Source organism: Oenanthe melanoleuca, chromosome 1A, assembly GCF_029582105.1.
Source record: "Oenanthe melanoleuca isolate GR-GAL-2019-014 chromosome 1A, OMel1.0, whole genome shotgun sequence".
Lineage (NCBI taxonomy): Eukaryota > Metazoa > Chordata > Aves > Passeriformes > Muscicapidae > Oenanthe > Oenanthe melanoleuca.
In genome coordinates this window covers 26035514-26056723 of record NC_079334.1, presented here as the reverse complement: position 1 = coordinate 26056723, position 21210 = coordinate 26035514, and the positions used below count along the sequence as shown (strand labels likewise).

General features: G+C 38.7%; 2 protein-coding genes across 4 annotated transcripts in view; one reads left to right on the top strand and one right to left on the bottom strand.

The window, feature by feature from the left end:
* Nucleotides 1-787: 787 nt before the first annotated feature.
* DEPDC4 (DEP domain containing 4) lies at nt 788-12978 on the bottom strand. 2 transcript variants are annotated; one of them, XM_056508886.1, is made up of 9 exons: nt 12868-12978; nt 11473-11899; nt 10822-10976; nt 10132-10318; nt 8431-8657; nt 7470-7612; nt 7149-7274; nt 5824-5902; nt 788-3476 (listed from the first exon to the last, which is right to left on the bottom strand). In XM_056508886.1, exons 1-9 carry the CDS (start codon nt 12950-12952, stop codon nt 3259-3261), a joined length of 1647 nt encoding a protein of 548 aa, XP_056364861.1. In that variant the 5' UTR covers nt 12953-12978; the 3' UTR covers nt 788-3258. The 2 variants fall into 2 exon arrangements, with proteins under 2 accessions (XP_056364861.1, XP_056364870.1); XM_056508895.1 differs by having other exon boundaries at nt 10822-10973.
* A 50-nt stretch (nt 12979-13028) lies between these two features.
* SCYL2 (SCY1 like pseudokinase 2) overlaps nt 13029-21210 on the top strand; it is a 34023-nt gene continuing 25841 nt past the window's right edge. For both annotated transcript variants that reach the window (XM_056508874.1, XM_056508867.1), the window contains exons 1-2: nt 13029-13220; nt 17209-17412. In XM_056508874.1, coding sequence (XP_056364849.1) covers nt 17236-17412 — 177 coding nt within the window. In that variant the 5' untranslated portion in view covers nt 13029-13220; nt 17209-17235. The remainder of the gene's footprint in view (nt 13221-17208; nt 17413-21210) is intronic.

The window sequence follows — 21210 nt, the reverse complement described above, 5'->3', positions numbered from 1 at the left end:
ACATAAGTCTGATACACTGTCATTTTGACAGCCACATGGAGAAACCCTTGTGTCCAAACTCTAGTTTTTTAACTAACTGCTTCATGAAAGTATCAGCATACTTTAAGCTGGGACTTAAAAGAAGAAACATACACATTCTCATGAAAGCACTAATGAACTTTTTCCTTGGTAAGAGCAAACATGAATGCTCTATGAATAGAAGCAAGCCTCCTTTGAAGGTGGCATCACTTGTGCTTTGATAAGACTGTACTGAAGAGTACCTCAAGTAAACTCTTCACTCTGAATATTCTCTACTTCAAACAAATACATACTGACAATTAATTTGCTAGCTCTATGCTAGAAATCATAAGCAGAAAATGACTGACAGGTCCCAAGTTTCCCTACCTCATGATTCTGTCTCAAATACAGTTAAAAATACATGACAGAACTTTCTAAAGCCCAATAAATTTTTTTATTTTGGAATTTAACTGAAAATCTTTAATCTATAGTTAATCAAACCTGTTCAATGGGCTGTTGGATGTAAAATAACAGGCTTCTGTCAACAGATTAAAGATCTTGTGACAGATCCTCATGTCAGGGTATGTGAATAAAACAGGGCTCTCAAGGGCTCTTCCTTTCCTTTGCAGAACTAGATTAATCTTAGCTTCTTGCTGCTTGGAACATTTCCTTACTGTTTAATACCTGATTCTATACCCCCTGAGCTGTCCCTTCCATATGAACACACTATGAAATGAAAGACTCATCACTTTTTATACAATTTTTTATTGTTTTTTAAATTAGCACAAGAAAATTCTATATCAAGTCACAAAGTGCAAGTTTGTTTGTCAACAACAGTTTTTCTCAAAGCAATTCCCAGCCCACCCAGCCTATAAATTACCATGTTATCACTCCTCCCTGTTACCAGGTTTAGTATTTTGAGTAGGACATAGTAAAGGAACTGAAAACAGAGAGACAGACAGAGAGAGAGATTAGGAAAAAAAAAATAAAACAAACTAAAATCTCTTCCTTGTACTACTCAATACCAGAAACAGTCAGGAAATACTTTCCTGTTTACAAGTCTCAATAACCTGCTTCTGTATATGCTCCCTCTTCTGGAAGAATAACCAAAGCCCCACACAGGGCTAGAAAAAGAATACATAGCCCTGTCCTATAGGAATTAGGGCATTCTGTTCTGAAAAGGGAAACTTGGACATTTTTCCTCCTCTAGAAATTATTTATTTCACACTGGTGAGTCACAGCAAGTGCATATACAGGAATTTATGGACAGAGATTTCAGCTACATTCTCTGATTTCTAATAGGGCAATTTAAATAAGGCTACTTCAAATATGCAAGTTAACTAAGTGTACAGGTAATAGGTTGTGTTGTTTATATCATACAGTGTAACTATTTCAATTTAAAAACAAGACAGCACTTCTTTTAAGAAAGCTTTGGTATCCTGCTGACTTAACTACATTTGAAGCCTACATGAGGATGGAGATACCTAAAGTAGCACATTCACAACCACAACAAAAAAAATCATGCTTATAGTGGAACTAGTCCAGCATTGGGGCCAAGAAAATGATAAGGAAGTAGAGGGTCTGTCACACAGGGAAGAGGCTGAGAGTGCTGTGCTTGTTTAGCCCTGAGAATGCTTGTGGGAGGGAATAAAGAAGACTGAGCCAGACACTTCAGCAGTGTCAGTGAAAGGACAGGAGGCAGTGCAAGAAATTCTACCTAAGCATAAGGCATATTTTGGTTGGGTTTTTTGCTTTTTTGTGTGGAGGCAGGGATTGTTTGCTTGTTTTTAAATACTGTGAGACTAGTGAAAGTCTGGACCAGACTCATCTAAGAGGCTGTGGCATGTCTGTTTTTAGAGATATTCTAAACTCAGCTGGCAAAGTCCTTGAGCAGCCTGCACTAATCAACTCCACTTTGACTTGAGTGGTGAGACTACACCACAGATCCCTTCCAATACCAAGTCTCTGAGTCTTTGTCCAATACATGACTAAATGTATGTTGCAAGGATGAAAGAAATACTGTAACCCCTATCACACTATATCACATATTTAGTTATTATAAAAAAAAAAAAAAAGCTGAGACAATTGTGATTGTTCAGCCTGAAAAAGAGAAGGCTTTGGGGTGACCTAATTGTTGCCTTCCTGTACTTTAAGGGAGCCTACAAAGAGACCTGGAGAGGGACTTTTCACAAGGGCATATTGTAGTGACAAGACAAGGGAGAATGGCTTCAAACTAAAAGAGATCAGGTTTAGATTCAGTATTAGGAAAAAAATTCTTCCCTGTGAGGATGGTAAGGCACTGGCACAGGTTGCCCAGAGAAATTGTGGATGCCCCATTCCTGCAAGTGTTTAAGGCCAGGTTGGATGAGGCTGTGAGCAACCTGGTCTAGTGAAAGGTGTCCCTGCCATGGCAGGGGGTTTGGTAGATGACCCTTAAGATTCATCCAACCCAAACCATTCTATAATTCCATGATTTAATGATTTGATGTAGTGCTAACCATCAATGTGTCAGGACAGGCCAATATATTTTCTAGCTTTTCCCTAGGAATTCATAAACATTACCAAAGCATTTATGATAAATAATTGGACACTATCAAAATATCCTCAGGTTAAAATAAATTACTAAAGTATACTAAGATCTAAAACAAGATATTTATTTCTCAGGTTTCTTCAAAATGTAACTTTTTACTTGAATTAGCAGCAGCTCAGTCTGCCAGAGTGTGGAGGCAGTAACAGGTTGTAATTACCAACTGCAAGCACACACAGCTCCCCTGCCTAATAAATCATTCCTGCTACAGATTCAAAATCTGCTGACCTGCTTCCAACATTTTTACACACTTTGCACACTTTTTCAATACCCATAGGAGTCATAACTTACAGTTTGAGATGAGAATAAGTTACTATTAATTAAAGATAGAAAAGATTAAAAACCCCTACTGATTATTAACACAAGCATGGCTCAGAACATAGATGTGGCTCAGATAGAAAGCCATGGGATTGTGGGATAGATGGAAAAAAGCAACAAACCCCGAACTCAAGGCAGCCCAAGCAGTGTGTTGTTATTACTTAAAAGTAATTAAGTATATTTTGCTTAAAAGATAAATTAGATTTAATGCTTTTTAGCATCATAGTAATTTTGGTAATTGTAGCTTCCTGAAACTGAAGATGTAAAGACATAAGAAAAAACCTATTTTTAATGACTAATTTTTATGTGTCTCCTCCACTCTTTTAAAAATAAGATTAATAAAAGGCTATTGAAGTCTAACCATTTGGAGTACAAAGTTCACATGTGGTTTGACAACCACTACAGTAGACAAAAGAATGGTATTTTCGGAATTCTTTGATTAATTTCTTCTTTTGCTTCAAAGGAACAGTAGGGTCATTGTCCATCTCTCGAATCAGTGCTAGAAGATACTTATTGGTTTGTTGCTTTTGATCTTCATATTCTTTAGTTGTAATGCGCTGACAGAAGGTGAAACCTTTGTAAGAAATCAGAAGTTCAGATTAAGTTTCATGCATCATGCCTTGCTAAAAAATAGAAGAAACATAGGTATACCGATATTCCAGTTCGGATTACATCTACAAGCAATGTGAAACATAAGTTCTCCATTGAGAATTGATGGAAATCTAAACATTAATTGCAAAAATAAAGTCAAAAAGCAGTGCTATAAGTACAGTATTATAGAAGATTTTTGTATTGCAAACAGGCCTGCAAGACAAAGAGCAAATACAGTTTTCAAACAGGAACCACAATGAAGAACATTACACAGTAAGAATGGCACCATGCATCTGTCAGGATCCAAAAATTCCCTGTCAGTAAATCTGTAGCAAGGCTCAGTTCCTAATGCAAGTGAATAAATACTTTGGAGAAATAGTTAACTCTAAAGCACTCTACAAAAATGAGGAACAGAATTTAGGAGCTTCTACATGAGTAGGCAGTGGGCACCAGAAGCAGAGGTGATGCAACAGAGATACTCAGCTAAGCACAACTTAGCTATAATAAGGTTGTGAGTCTCTGCAGTAAAGTACTGCCCTGCAGGGATTCAAGCCTCCTCACTGGGCAGGTGAGTTCTGGCCTGAGGAAAGACTGGCATTCAGCTACTCCACAGACACTTTTTCTTCCTATATATACATATATTAGAGAGCAATTTGGTTGAACAAGTGTCAGTTGCCTAAAGGGAAAAAATTTCTAACTAATCCTTTACAAACACCATCATCTTTAGGTTTCACATAAAGAGTAGTATTAACCTGAGCTGTCAGACTTTTCTTGTGTGACCTGCCCTTCCCTTCTTCTACAGTAAGTTTGTCAAACATCAATACTTTTTATGGCTTAGTAGAATCAGATGAAGAAAAGACAGCTCTTTCAAAAGGGAAAGCTTAACAACTGGCAAAGAGATTAACTCTTAAAACCTCAGCATGGATCCTTAGTCCTGCAGTTTCAGGTGTTTTACTAGATTAAAACCAACCCCAGAGTTCTCCTTCTGGTTTTAGTCTTTATTTCCAGGAGACCTAAGGATGAGACCTTCCTGCAATTGACAGACCCCTTTTCTTATCTGGGTCTCCCAGCCTCCCTTCATGCTCCTACCCAGACTTAAGAAGTTCATCAGCTAAGAATGCTCAATAGTTCCTAGGAAAGATTTTGGAAAGAAAAGGGAAAACAACACCAGAATACAAGGAAAACAGGAATATGCCATGCCAGAGAGCTTACAATTAGATCAAACTGACTATTTCAACAAGTAGATGGAACCTATATGCATTTATAGATTGGAGCCCAAAAGTTAGTATGAAAAATGGAGTATGGGGTTTGTACTTCAGTTGTCTGTTCAGTGGGCCAATGGAGATCACACAGGCTCCAAAAATAATACAGACAGGCAGCTCTTTCCACTGTTGCTCATCTCTGTATTCTTTGGCTAAACAATATGTGATTCTCAGAACACTGACCTGGAAGGAATTTGGACTCATTCCAGAACCCAACACAGATGGTAAAAGATTCTGTACCAAACTACTCTGGCAGCTGCTGTATTAAATATAATATTACACAGCAAAATAACTTAGTGCAATTTGGTGCCCAAGTGGTTTCTCTTCAGTGTTCAAGCATACAATGCACTGGCAATACAGGAATCAAAGAAGATAAAGAGTAAGAGAGAAATTAAATTATTTAAGCCAAGCCTTTTAATCAGTGTTGCAAGATATTTCTGGCAGCAAGGCCAAATGGAATGTTAGCTCAAAAGAAATAAGCTGAAAAGCATTATCCCCACATACAGAAGGGTAGTGTAGTCTGAAAGGAAGGCATTTGACACTGGTGCATAAATCCTAAGACCTTAATAAACTTTATGCTTACCCAGAAAAGAGAGAGAGTTCTTCAAAACATTTAACAGTCAAAACACTAAACAATCAGTCTGTGCTCAAGTCATCCATCAGAACCTTGAACTACTGAGTTCTGTGAAAATTTGTAAGTGTCTTGTGGCAAAAATAAAAGAATATTGTTCCTAAATACAAAGTCCCATCAAATTCACATACCAAATTAGAAGCAAATCACTTCAGGAAGCACAATTTGCACTACTATTTCCAGAAGTAATTATTTGGTTAAAAAAATTAAAAAATTGTAATGTATCCAAACTAGATTATTAATAGAATCCTTGTTCTCCAATATTCAGACCAGTTTTGCAGATCACATATAATTTAATATTTAGTGCATTAGCCACTAATCCCCCTAATGCTTCACTTCTAACAAAGGAAAAGAACAGTCTATGCACAATTATAGTCAACTGATCATAAATCAGTTTGGATGCAATAATTTACATAAAAAATTATCCCATCATCTACCTGAATTGATATCTGGATCTTGCCCTTCTAGCAAACTCTGAAGTCTCCTACTCGTTAGTTCCAGAAGAGTTAAAGGAGCCTGAAAATACAACCCCAAAAAACCCCAAAGCATTACAAAAGCAATACTTCTGTATTTTGATACCAATTTAAAAAGATAGTTAAATGCAGAAGAATCAATGCCCACAATTATTTAGGTACACATTCAAAGTCTCTCACAAACCTATACTAAAACACAGTTTTACTAAGACTTATGTTAATTTCTAGTGTTTCTGGCCAAAGAAACAGGAAGCAAAAAGTTCTAAATGTTGTTTTCCATGGCAAAAACTGCATTGTAAAACAAGCTGATTTCAGTTTTTGCACAAGGCTCTCAGTTGCAGCTGTCAGAGTGAACCACCATCCACTCACTGTCACTGCTACACAGTTCTGGCCCTAACTCCAGTGGGGAATCAAAGCCCCAACCCTCATGCCAGAACCCTTAATACAAAGTAAAAAAGAGGGGTTAGCTGTGTACTAACAAATACAAAACCCTCACTATCCACTTAATGATTTCAAATTAAACTGGAGCTAAATAAAAATTAAAATAAACAAACCAACCTTCCATGTCTCGACCAGAAGTCAGAAGTGGAAATTGATGTGTTATATAAAAGTAAAAACCATTATTTTAATGGAACCAAATTTCTGTGAAGCTTGTTTTTATAGGGTAGAGGGTAAAGTTTAAACTTTCCATGTGTGACAATATATGGAACATAAACTAAAGAGATTATAAAAAGCTGACATATTTACACAACTCATCAAGTTTCATAGAAAGGCTATTTTGTGGTTCTATTTGTTTTCTTCAAATTAGAAGTTAACACTTCAAAATACTAAAGGATCTTTTAGAGTTGTCAAAGTTATAAGCATACACTGGGGTACAAGAGCATGCCATTTTTCTACCATTCAGAGTATGCCAGTGAACTTCTAGAGGAGAAAGACACTAAGATACCCAAATATTTAGTAGGGATTCATTACCAACAAGGTGCCAAAATGACCCTATTGATTTTTTAAATTAATTAATATTTATTTTAATATTTTAAATATTTTCCTAATTAAAAATTATGTAAATAAATAGAGGATATAATTTATAAAGGATTGCAAAGCACTCAAAAATCTGTCCTCCATAGTCTGGAACAGCTTCTCACCCTATTTGGCTTTACTATTAACCTGTAACAAATGGAACATTACACACAGTTTAAAGTTTAAACTCAGACTTTTCTTACTCCAAAAAAGGCAATTAATGGCATTTAACAGTTAAAATAACAAAGCCAATGATGTAAGGAGAATGATACCTTGAAGAGCTCAGAGTGATTGTCCATCAGAAACTGAGTCAGCAGTTCTGCCTGTGGTTTTGACAGTATCCTATTTTGTAAGATGAACTTTGTACAAGTCTTGATGATCACATATCTGTTCTCAAACTAGAAAAAGCAGTACCCAGATTTGGCATTAGACAGACTTGCAGTGTGCTAGCAAAGATTAAGTATAACAGGATGCTATTACTGAGAAACAGATCACACAGAAAGGCAGTAAGCAGAATACTTCTAACTGGACAAGAATGTTAGCTTTACTATGAGAAAATGCTATTTTTTACAGTAAGCAGAACAGATACTTACTTGTTTTTGCAATCTGTAGCCCTCAGATTCTGATGCAATGGCTAGGAATGTAAGGAGCCTGTGAAGTTCTTCACTAATATTTGGTGCTAATAACTTTAAATAAAGTTGTAATGCCTCTAGAGCTTGATCTGTTTTTCCTTTTTCTGCCATGGAGTAAAACAGCATATTCAATGTTACTATTCATTTTCAGAGTCATGAACACTTATTTAAATCCCAGTAATAATCCCACTTTTGGAGGGGGGGGAGGTGGTTTCCTTCCAAACAGAATTTCATGTTGCTTCAGTCATTAAAGGATTCTTTTCTCAACCCACAGGTTTTAATTTTTCCTCCCTCTCCGGGGAAGTGAGTGAGCAGCTTTGTAGTACTTAGCTGGCAGCTGGGGTTAAGGCACAACAATCCAACAGGACTGAAACAGCAGCAGCACAGCCTGTTTAGGTAGGATTAATTTTAAACTGGTATTTAAATGAAACCCTTCCAGTTTACTTATATGCATATGATGGGAAGGTTCTCCCTTTTATAATCTTAAGTAACTTCTATTACTAAAAGGGAACTTATGTCCATAACTTTAAAGTCTTATTCTGGTTAACACAGAAAACTTTATAGCAATGATTTTAGTTTTATGTTATTACTTAGTAGCAATAAAGCAAATTCTGACTTGGTAAGTAACTTTCACAATTAGAGTAGTTACATATTGAAAGAGTTACCCACAGATGTTGGTGAATCTCTATCCATCCAGATTTTCAAAATCCAGTTGGACCAGGCCCTAAATCAATTGATCTAACTTTGAAATTTGTCCTTGTCTTGAGTAGAGGTTCTTAATAGTGATTTTGAGCATTTCCTTCCAACCTAGAAAGTGCATCTGCAATGGCATTGCAAATAGTGTCATGATTCAGTCAATTGATGCCTAGTGACATCCTCCACACAGCTTTCATCTGTATTTTTTGTTCCAGGTTGCTCTTACCTATAAGTTCTATAATTCCTGAATGAATATCAAAATCCTGAATGGCAAGAAGAGAGTCCTTCTTTTGACTGTAATACTTCATTATAACATCAAAAAGAATCTTCTTGTACGTATTCAGACTGCTGGGGCTGTTAGTGCTTTGAGGTAGCTGCTGACTAACCATCACTAGGAATTGGTCAGGAAAATACTCCAAGCATTCAATTGCAGCATAGAGCCATCTGTCAAGCCTGTAGAAGGAAAAGGTAGTCTTAGTGGTTGCTTTAAAATACTCTACCTGTTTTTATTCTCACAGATTCATAGAATATTCTGAGTCAGAAGGGATACACAAGGATCATTGCATTCAACTCTTAAGTAAAAGAGATTGAATCTGTGACCTTGGTGTAATTAGCACCATACTCTAAACAACTGAGCTATCTCAAGGTCCATTTAATCCTTTAAAGAAAACTAGATAGAAATAACCATGCAGGTATAATCACACATATGAACCACAATGCTGACGTGGTTTGTTAAGCAGTTTTTGTAACTTATTTCACTACAGCAGTTCAAGAACTTGCTCAAAATGAGCAACTTCCATGTTTTTCCTATGCTAAGGGCAATACACCTGAGATAAACTCAGATCAAAACAAGCTGCAATCATGCTGTCACTAACCCCAGGAATTCAGATAGTATTTACAAACCAAACATCACCCCAGCATTACTCCAACAGACACACTGAGAACCCACCAGGGCTAATCAGGGTAAGAAAAACTACAGAAGTTTATTATATAACCTACTATATAGACATGAGTTTTCACAAGCATCTGTTGTCTCTATGTCTTAACCAAGGAAAGAAAACATAACCTAATTATGCACCTAAAATACGGGTGTATAATTTATTGTTGAAAGAAGCCAGAAGACAAGAGGAAAAAGCCTCAAGCATTTTGTACAGAAGGAATATAAAATCATAGAAATGTGTGGGGCAGACGGACAATTACTTTTATCTGATTCTGGATGTAAAATAATTTGATCTAAACCAATGACAAGTTGCAAATATTATTTAAAATCTATAGAATCTTATTTCTATAATGGAGAACAGAAACACAGATTGGGAAATTGCAGATAATTTAATTTGACAAAAACAGTCATTCCTAAGACATTCACATGAGCCTTGTCATATTCATTAGAAGTATATGAAAGATAGAGATCAGCCTAAGTACTCTAAACAGGAACACTACCAAAGCAAGAGAAGATTTAAAGAAAAGAGCACTGACAACATGCAGCTGCTTTTATATTCTCATTATATAAGCATTCTTCAGTGTTACAGTGTAGTTTCTCCTTTTGCTAACAATAGATGCCTTATTGACCTTGTATCGTCACACCAGGGCCATCAGGAACTGTGACAAAGAAAAATCCTCAGAATAAAACTTTTCAAGTTCTAATGTCTGTTACAGAGACCTAAGAGTAAAGAACCTGGTCTAGAAACTAGGAGTGTTTATTACACTCAAGGTTTAAAGTTCCAGTGTTTACTTAAAATGCTCAAGTGTCTAAACATTCACTTTTTGTGAAATCACTTACCACTTCTGAAGTCAATCACACTAATGCCACCCCTGTCTACAAGTATACAAGCATAATGATGTCTATTTGTTCACTTAACACAAATCTTTGATCAAGAGTAAAACAAAGTGTTTACTAACAAATTAATTTCATAGATATATAACTTACTCGGGCAAGTTTAAGCTACACATAACCTCTCTTTCCAGGAAAGTATTTGAGATAATCATGTCTTCTTCTTTACCAAGACTGTCTGATTTTGTCTTCACTGAAGACACCAAGATATCTTCTAGAAGGGGGACATCAATTAACTGCAGCAGTCGTAGCAGAGTTTGCTCTTTCCAGACATCTTCTATTACTGATACCATAAACAAACAAAAAACCCTCAGAAACAAGATCTTATGTAAACAACTAACCTTTGTTTTTACTCACTCAAGAATCTTTTAAGTGTTCAAAGAAAACACAGTAACAGCATAGTGTGAAGTTGCTGTGTTGGGTAAGAAGGGATCAAATAGGAAAAAGTCTCCCCCACCATATCAGGATTCAGAATAAACTAATTAGTAGAAGAAAAAAAAGACAAGTGAAAAGCAAAGGAATCCATTAAAAAGATAATGCTTGAAACTAAACAGAAGGAAGCATACCAGGGTTATGTTTTTGCATAATGGTACTATTTATGAAAATGCTACTTCAGAAGGAAGTAGGTTTTAAGATTAACCCCTTTAACACTCATATAGATATTTTGTCATTAGTGACAGGTTAAATTTAGGTTTCTGTGGAGCACTGTTTAACAGAAATGGGGCACTCACTCCCAGATACAGTGAAGAACAATCAAGTTTTAACAAGAAAGAATTCAATCCTCACCTCCTTTAGAGAGCAGGTGAGTTGGTTCATTAACTGTGATCTTTGGAGGTAAAGATGCATGAACATATATTGACTGAAGAAGCTCCTCAACCCTCTTTTTATCAGCTGCTTCCAATGCTAAGGGGTTTGAAAGTGTTGTGTCACACTTTGTTCTGCTGAAGGAGGGAAAAAAAATTAGGTGTATAACAAATGCTATTAGAAAGACACATTTGTCTTTCTGTTACTAAATTGCTCTTAAATCAGAACTTCAGGGCTTCATTATATCTGGAGTCTATCCTGCTACTAGAATTGCTGTCATCCACATCTACTTTGTGGGAAGGGCAAGGATATTGATTCCAAATACTGTTTGCTAGTTCCACTTCATTTATCAGCTTTCAGTAACTAGCTCATTCATGCTAATTCTCAGATTCCAGCACAACTGATAGCAAAACCAAATTATTTCTAGGTTTATGCTACTGTGCCAGACTCTATTCCAAATAACACAGGGCAGACCAAAACACTTTACCCAAATATAACTGGTAGCAGCTACAATTTAGACATGACAGTTCTCAAAACTGGCACTGATTTAGACAGACATAACTTCATTTAAAGGTGAATTAATCCCTCCTCATTAAAAAAGGAGAAAAAATCGAATAGTTCAGTGTAACTCACTTGGAACATCTTTTTGTTTTCTGTTTGCAGATTTGCTCAGGAGATAAACTTTCATTGTCCTTATTCTTTCTTGGAAGAAGAGGATCAAGACTGCTATTTACAAATCTATAGAGACTAGTGTCCGTGTCTTCAAACTCTGTTTCTTTCCCATTCTTGAATAAGTAAAGCTTGGCTCCAACTGGCTCGAACACTTTGTGATCCATCAATGCTTGGCACACACGGACCCCCTTCAGCCGAGAAATATCATTGCAGCTCAGGTACATGCTTTGCATAAGATGGCTCAGTACCACATCAACAGCATTGGAGCCAGTGAAACAGTTTCTGTATGTTTTCAAGTGTTGTCTACGTCTTTTGATTTCCACTTGATTGTGAAGGGCATGTATAATGCTATTCCACAGCTGAGTTGCTTGAAAAGGGCCATCACAGTCTGCAAAACATTAAAGTGAAAGTGTTACAAATTTGTAAACCTTTACTTTATTACTTGAAAAAAAATGGTACGGTGAATTTAGTTTTACATCTTTAAAAAAAATATTCAGAAATCAGCTTAATTTTACAAAGACAAAGATAACATTTCATGACTCAGTCCTTGTAAGCTGACTCACACCCACTACGACTGAGTCAAGAAAAGAGAACAAAAATCCACTAAAAACAGGCGAGGAAGGTTTTTTTTATCGTTGTTAAGACCACACACATTTTACGTAGGTACTGCGTAGGTACACATTAAATCATCAGAGAATCACAAAACAGCCGAGGCTTGCAGGAACCTCCGGGGTCTGTCTGGTCCACCCTCTCTGCTCAAGCAAGGCCACCCAGAGCTGGTCGCCCAGAACCATGTGCAGACAGATTTTGAATATCTCCCGAAGCCGAGACGTCCACACACGCATCACAACCTCTCTGGGTACCACTGAGAGCCTGGCTCCATCCTCTTTGCACTCTCGCTTTAGATACTTACAGAGACACTCCGAGCCTTCTCTTCTCCCGGTGAGCAGCCCCAGCGCTCTCAGCCTCTCCGAAACCCCCAGTTTATCCTCACACATCGCGCCCAGCTCAGACGACAAACAAGCGTTTGCAGCGCATTAACCGCGCCTGCCTCCCTGGTTGCCGGCACAGCCAGCCCGGCTCCGCGCCCCGGCCCGGCTCCGCGCCCCAGCCCAGCAGAACCAGCGCTCCCCGCAGGCTCAGCTCCAGGGGTACGGCCAGAGGAAGCTCCTCTGGCCCCTATTCAGCTGCCGAGCCTCCCTAGCCCCGTTCTGCCCGCCTGCCGGCCATGGGGGTTGCCAACACAAACAAGGGGCAGGTGCCCGCCCCTCGCAGCCCGATCCGCGCCCAGCCCCTCCGACACTGCGGGGGAAATCCTCCTGCAGCGGAGAGACGGGGATGACGCTCTTCGCCCACCTCGGCGCCGCCCGCTGCCCCGCCGCGGCCGCAAGTCGCTCTGGCTGCGGATCCTCCTGAAGCGCGGAGTCAAATACCCCGCCATGGCCGCGGCCGGGCCGCTGGCGGAAGCCGCCGGAGCGCATCACTTCCCGCCCGCCGCCCCCGGCCGCGCCCAGCGCCGCCCCTGCGGGTCGGAAGTGAGCCGAGCTCCGGCCGCCCCCGCCCCGCCGCCGAGGCTGCCGCCGTCGCTATGGAGTAGCCGCGGCAGGACGGGGCCCGAGCGAGAGACGGAGCCGGCGTGACAGGCGGCCCGCCGGGCCCGCAGGGCGACGGGCAGCCGGGCGCTGCGCCTCAGCTTCCCGCGGGCTCAGGTGAGAGGCCGCGGCCGGGTCGAGAGCGGCTGCCCGTGGCCTGGTGGCGCTGCGCCGGGCGGGCAGGGCCGGCCGGCTCCGCGGGGGCGGTGGTCTCGGGTCGCGGGTGCCGGCGCTGAGGGCTGAGGGGAAGGGCCGCCCCGGAGGCTCGATGCCGGACAGGGCCGGGCGGGGACGAGCCGAGCTGCCCGAGCCGGCGGATGGCGGGTCACCTGCCGCCCGTGGCCGCCCGGCCCCGGCGCGCCGCTCCCGGCTGCCCCGCGGAGCGGGAGCGCAGGCACCGGCCCTGCGGGCGGAGCTGTAAATAACAGGAGTCCGCTCTCGCCGTAAGTGACAGTAAGCACTCCGTCCGGGTGGACTGGCCCGCAGGAGGCTTGTGCAGCGCTCGGGCTGGCTTTCACCTGTCACCAGGCGGCAGGCAGAGCCCTGTTCGTGGATCTCGTTCTGTGAGGTTTGGGAGGGATTCAGCTAAAGCTCAGGACCGAAATGGTGCATGAAAGTTAAGAAGGTGACGTGCGGCGAGAGCAGCCTGGCACAGTGTTTCATTGCGTACGACCCTCTCGGTGTTTTTGTAACAAATGCAAAAGACTGGTTGTGCCTGAAAAATGCTGGGGGTTTGTCCTTTTGTTTGCACTGATCAATCGTTCCAGCGCTTCTGTGGATTGATCCGGGCTTGAGACAGGTGGATAGGATGCGGTTGGGTGCCGCGGAGTCGCTGTGCACCAGCCTGCTGGTCTTGGTTCCCAAAGGGGAATCCCGGCTTGTAGCTCAGGATAGTGGAAGCGTATGTTGTGCTGCTGTACGGCGTGCACCCACAGCCGTGCATGAGATGAAGCTGTGAATTAGCTTGAGGATAAATGGATGGGTTTGCATTATGCAGGTGTTTTTACATGAGTGAGAATTGAAAAATGGTGGACAGTCTTTGTTTTGTATTTCAACATTTTGAATGTTTTGCCTCCTTTCTGGGTGCAGTGTTGGTTGTTGCTCACTACCTTACTAAGTGATTGTTCTCTTCATGCTGCCGTATGATTGCTGATGTACATCAGCATAAAAACCATTTCTGATCGTGAGGGGCATTCATGAAAAAGACCTATTGGACATTCAGAATTTTTTAGGATTAGTTCCAAATTTCATGGACTCAGAATCAGTAGCATTAATATTACTTGTGAAATTCAAACAGGAAGAGTTCTTAAACATTTACTGCATGTGCTGTGTTGCTTGTCCAAACACTGTTACACTTCAGGTTTTGCATTTGTCTCATTTATTACCTTTTAACTTGAAATGCATTGAAATTCAGATTTCATTGTGGGTGACTGACTTTGTTGCCACTTGATTATTTGGTTTTTTTAGACATACTAGACCAGTCTTAACTGAACGAGTTTTCCTGCAGTTGAGAACTAGACTTGTATATTTCAGATGTGGTTAACTTGTCATGATTTTTGGTATTACAGTTACTATCCAAAACAGATATTTTTGGTGGGGCATGAATTTTCTAGGTGCATTGCTCCTGTTGACATATATAGATTTTTTACTGAAGTTGGTGGTAGGAATTGTTTTTGTAAAGCAAAATGTATTAATTTAGCTTACATTCAAATCTTGATGAGAGGATTTCTACAAATTTACAATTAGGTGGGTGTAAACTTTAAACCCCATCTGCTTATTGAGAAATAGGTTTCTTGGTACTACTTGCTCAGAAGCTAAATTAAACAATAGTTTGCCTGCTGTCAAGCTGGAGGAGAACAGGTTGGACAGGGTCTACCAGGCTTGAATTTTAAATTCTAGCACTTCTGATGCTGGAATGCTGTTGACATTCTCACCTAGTAGCTTTTCCAGGCTACTCACTGCAGTTAGTCTGTCACCCACAGCAGAGGGCACTTCTTACTTAATGGATACTACACCATTTTTCCATCTGTGTAGAGAAGCTTCCTTTCAGATTTACACAAAGGAATTTGAACGTGCATGCCCATGCATTTTCTTCCTAATATTTCTGCAGTTAATTTTGCAAAGTGTTTTATTGGTTTTGAGAGTACTAACAAAAGATGATGTTGCATTGGTACTAGAGAAGATTTGATGGCTGGGAGTGAACAAAACAATAGAAAAGCACAAGATCTAAACCCAAGTAAATTAGATTTGGGATTATCTTAAACTCATTAGGATTGATTTTATAGTCCTTTAGCATACAGAGTTTGCCCACAGAATAGCTAATTGCTAAGAGCTGGAATTGCCTATAGCTCCATTGTAGAATAATCCATGATCCTTGTTTGTACTTATCTATTTAATGAAAAGTTCCTTTATGCAGGGATATTAGCCAGTGTCTTCATAGCAGTTTGGTCTAGGGCTGCACAGTTAGGACTTGCACATGTCTCTCCATATCACGAATCATCAAGTAAAATTAATTTCTTGTAATAATAAAATTTTAAATACTGAAATAAAATTATTTAATAAAGGAATTCTGTGTTTCCATAATTTATTTCAAGGTATGGTCTCAAAAAAACACTAACTAGACACCAGACAAGTTAGTAGTTATTCTTAAGATTGTCTTGTTGATTTCAGAAACAACTTCTCATATCTAAAACTCACAGTCCCCATAATTGAGACAAACTCCACCCTTGACATACTTGTAGTCACATCTGATTCTGCTCCTGAGTTGCCCTCTTGAAATCATAACTACTATATCTGATTTAAATATGAGTATGTGAGAGATTGAGATCTGTGCAGCTGGATTCCTGTCTTTTAAAAAATATATTTTCTTGAAATTCCTGCTGGGGGTTTGTCATTTAGTAGCATGATGTTGTGTCACTTCAGCTGGCATGGAATTTGGAGAAATAGCTATGGATCCCTGGCATTACTGTGTTCCTGCATGCAGCACTGCACTAAGGTTTGCTTGGGGCTTGGCTAATACTGCCACACACAACTGCACTGCAGTGAATTGTTCCATAACAGAGAACTTTTTAGGAAGATTTGTTCAGTATGTTTATTACCTCTTTGACATTTACAGACCTCTATTGCAGGTCTGTCTTTGCAATTGAAACCTAATCATTTGTCCTGATTTGTGGTGGAATCAAATCTATAGTACCAGGGAGAGGAGGAATGCATGTCCAAGTAAGTTCAGTGTGGTTGATTTTTGGTGAAGTTTGACTGAAGGATACAGATGTCTTTACATCTTACTTAAAAGAGAGACTGAAGAAATATCCTTAAATGTTGCTTTTGAATGTACTGCATAATACTGGTTCCAGGAAATAATTTCTTCTTGCATTCTCTCTCTTTTTCTTTGCTTACACAGTTAAGGAAGATAAATGTCTATATATTTTTTTTCTGTCTGTTTGCTGCCTTCATTCTTTCTTGTGTATACATTATCAGAGTAACAATTGTATAAATGGGACACAGGCTTCAGAACTTGTATGTGTCAGAATAGGCAAGTCAGATTTAGTATGAAAATATAGAAAACTCTGAAAGTACACACTACAGGGGAAGATGAAGTAAATTGGAAGCTGCCACAATCTTTTAGCTCTGAAATTTGAAAGGTGAGATGAAAAAAGCTTCCTTGTACAATTTTGGTTAAGCATAAAAAGATGTTTTCTTGCTTCCTTCCCTTGCACTTAAGTTCATTAATAGGTGAATCATACAGATGGTAATATCAGCAATTGGATGGGCAAAATACTGAATTTTGAGCTTGCAGTTTGAAAAGCACTGTGTAGGAAAGAATGTTTGTTTTTTACTTGCTGTCGGTATAATACACATCCATTATTTTGCTGGCCTGGGATCTTAAGCACTCCTTTGCTTCAGACAAATGAGTTGTTCTGTGAGCACTGGAATTAAAAGAGTGTGTTTTCATTCATTTTTCTCTTTTTGATGGATACTAATACACAAGGTGTGAACCTTTCCTGTTGGGGGGCAGTTTATAAATCCTTTGTATTTTTTGGTTACTGTTTTCAAGAAATGATTGAATTGAGAAGACTGTGAAACTTTTCTTTTCTTGTCTTTGTAGGATAAGCCATTGGTGCAAATTGCAGCCATGGAGTCCATGCTGAATAAGCTGAAGAGCACTGTCACAAAGGTGACAGCTGATGTCACCAGTGCAGTCATGGGAAATCCCGTTACCAGGGAATTCGATGTCGGGCGACATATTGCCAGTGGAGGCAATGGTCTTGCTTGGAAGATATTTAATGGAACTAAAAAATCAACAAAGCAGGTGAGTTGTCAAGTAAAGACCTGCATTTATAAACATGAGATTACAGATTGATTGGTAGCACTTGGTAAGTGGCAGTTAAAATCCGACTGGACAGACTAATGTTAAGGGTACTGAAATGGCACAAAGAACTCAGCACTATTTAAGTATATTGTTCTCACCTCTGTAACTGATACTTGCTTTAAGCCTTCATTGTTGGAGAAATAAGTGGTTCTGCATTCATAGCATAGAATTTGGAGCCAAGATCAATAATTCATCCGAGTTAAAAATGATCAGAGAAGAAGGAAGAAGTTTGCTTTAACATGGATTGGTTCCCCAGTTTGTTGAGTCTTGCAACTTTTTTTTGGTAACAATTCTGGCTTTTTACAGTTTAAAATAACTATGAAGTATGTCATGATTTGTTGTCAGCAGAAGACACTGTAGTTTTTTGCTCAGCTACCATACAGAAATTGAGCAGTTAGAAACGTTAAGTTAGGAGATACAGTAACAGGAAGGCATGGGATAGAGAATGAGGTTGTGGAGGAAGTTAGTTGTGCTTTCCCTGTGCTGCTTTCAGATCAGTATTGTTCCCTTTTAGTTTCCTTAAAGTATTAGGGTTTAGAGCACTAATACTCAAACTTTTGACCCACTTGAAGTCATATGTATAAATGAATATGGGGCTATGACTTCAGAAGAAGGTTTGCCAAAAACAGAGTTTAAGAATTGTTATTACTGAAATTTTTTTTTGTTACACTGGAGAAATGTGAAAGTTTTTTTTCAAATTTGAGGAGGAAATACAATTTTCAAAGTGTAAATAGAAGTGCAAATAAATTAGTCTTTAGTTAAACGTAATACTAAGTGGTGTGAAGTCACTTAGGCAATGCATCAGCTTGCACATGTACCAAAAAGAAGTGGACACAAAGGAATAACTTAGGAAAGTGTTTATACAGTCTGTTAGATCATAGGCAAATAAACAATAATAAATACAGTACACAGAACAAATAATCTGCAAAGAATGTGTGATCTGATTCTGTGTGACAGCCTGAATAATGTTTAATCAGGTACTTTTGCCATGTCTTCATGCATTTTTTTAGCTACTGCAGAGCTCTATGCATCTTTTATTTACTGAATTTTCCCAACATACCAATTGATTTGGTCTTTTTTTTTTCTGGCCTTACTCAGGTGTAGAAAGAAGTGGTAACTCTGGAAGCATGTTAATTTTGATAGGTTCTATGCAGTCTATGTGCCCTGTAAGAATTTGACCTGTAGCAGGTTTATCCTTAAGGTATGGAGCTGTAGCAAGTTTCTTTCACTCTGTAGTTGTATATGTATATGTAGAGTATATGTAATTAGGTTCCTGTCAATTACGTTTTTCAAGCCTTGAATGTTCTGACCAATAATTTTACAGAGTTTTAGTTCATGTGCTCCATGTTGTCCTGCAATATCTCTGTAAACCCTGACCAACATCTGTGCAGTTGTATGCCATCATTAGTAATTAAACAAGGCAGCAGTTGTACTGCATGGAATTTTGGGTGGCTGGTGTTTTGACATGCAGTTATCATTCATTATTAATATTACCAGTTAGGTAACATCATGTCAACATTCACTTTGCCATTGCAAAACAAAACTGTGCAGCAATACAGCTTATGGTGTGTAGTATTGCAATATAAGTTCTTTTACATTATTTTTTATTTCTCTCCTGTGTACCTTCTGAATATTCTTTGGACTGGCTGTCATTTTCCAGGTGATGGCAGTCACTTTTGGGAAGTTGTACACATTTGCTGTATGACAAGTGTGTATGTCTAAATTGAAGCTATAAGCTTTTTTTTTTGCAGTGTAAGTAAGAGCATAATTACTCCTGTTGTTATCACTTTATCACAACACAAGTAATAGTTTAAGTCATTGCAGCCAGATAAAACAGCTAAATTTGGAAGTTTGATCAGAAGATCTCATCAGAAATCTTTGTTTTTCAGGATTATTTTTGTTCCTATTTTAAGTCAGCGGACAGTTACAAATATTCCATCTCTGGTGACAATAGATATCTATAACTTTATTCTTCTTTTCTGAGTTCTGGCTGGTTCTTGCCTTGCTGCTTTTTCAGGCTTTCTGAATGTTTATTTGTTATTTTTTAATGCACCTTATCTTTCCTTGCTTACTGTGTAGGGACTGAGTAACAACCTAACAGAGTGTGAGGAGATTACTTACTTGTGTGCATATGCTTGTCTGGTGCTATTTCAAGCTGATTTGCTGCTGTTTGTTTGAAAGATTTATGAGTCTCTCTGGTTGTATATAGATGTATAATTTCACAGTATATTTCAGCTCATCTTAGATTTATTAACTTAGACTTTATGCACTTACACTTTTTCTGGCATAATATGGCACTTGTCCTTCTGCTTAGAAAGTGCAGTCATAAATAGATAGGGTAAGGTCACAAGGTACTTGCCAGCTCAGTTGTAAAGCTATCAGAATTCAGAAGGTAAGTCCCAACAAAAGGCTACAGACAGTCAAGGGTGACCTAATGGCCTATAGTCAGCTGGTTAAGGATCTGGAGCACAAATTGTGTTCTCTTGTGCCAGATTCAGGGAATTATGATTTAAAGAAACTATGCAGGATTGCAGCAAGCACCAAAAGAACTTACTTAGACCCATGACAAAATAGTCAAACCATAGCTGATTAATATACATTCTGATTCTTTTCACTTTTCATCAAACAGAATTTTTTTCAGAAGTGCTGTCTTAGTTTGAAATTCTGTTATTGGTCATGTACTGCTCAATGTATGTCTTCCATCTTGTCATTGCTCTTCTCTGCCTTGTGTTAATGTTTGAGCCATCACACTTAAAAGCTGGAGCAGGGAGCCAGTATGGATAGTGGCAGGAATTCACCTGCTAATGGGTTAATGAAAATAGCTGAAAAACAATTGCTTTGTGTATTGGGATGAATTTCATATTTTGGATAGCCTATTTCTAAAAGTTTATAGGGTTTTTTTTAATTAATAATGTAGCTGCTCCTGTGAGATTTTAATTAGAGTAGTAGTTATAAAATGTGCAGTGAAAGAGCATTGAGTTCCTCTTGGGACTGAAAACTGTATTTTCATACTATTTTCTACTGTTTCTAATCTTTATTATTATTCATAATGCTGTTGTAACAGCATATAAAAGTCTGTCTCATGATAAAAGTTTATAATTCTTTTTTTCCATCAGTTGATACATTTCACATTAAGGACTTCTCAGGTGGTGATGCAGTCTAGTTTTTTTATTTTACATGGACCTCTGTAATTTCAAAGTTTCATACAAATTTCTTAATTTTTTCCTTCTCCAGTTGCAGAAGTTGGAGAGGATTTGTCTGGTTTTAACATTTTTATGACTATTTTTTATACACATTTAGGCATTAAACATTCTTAATGTTTTATCATGTGAGTGATCTTATCAGATTAATAGACTACTGTGACTATTTTGTGAGGTTGTACTGACTTGGAGCAGAACACTGAGACAGGACCTGGTTTAATAAAGCAACACTTGTTATATACTCAGAATATTTTAACTGTTCATAGTTGATATAAATGCTTTCATCTACTTAAAATCAAGCTGATTTCTGACTGTGGATCTGCTGCTTTGTCACTGCGTAGGTAGAGGTTATATTTTACACAGTACTGTTTATACAATAAAAGAACATTAGTACCTTAACATGTATATTTCAGAGTTTATATACAGTAACCTCTCCCATGATTGGGACTAAGTAAGAACAAATCAGTTTCTTCATTTGGTTATTGTATGGGTGGGATTGTACTGTTGATTCAAAAACCACGTTTGTGTATAATTATGC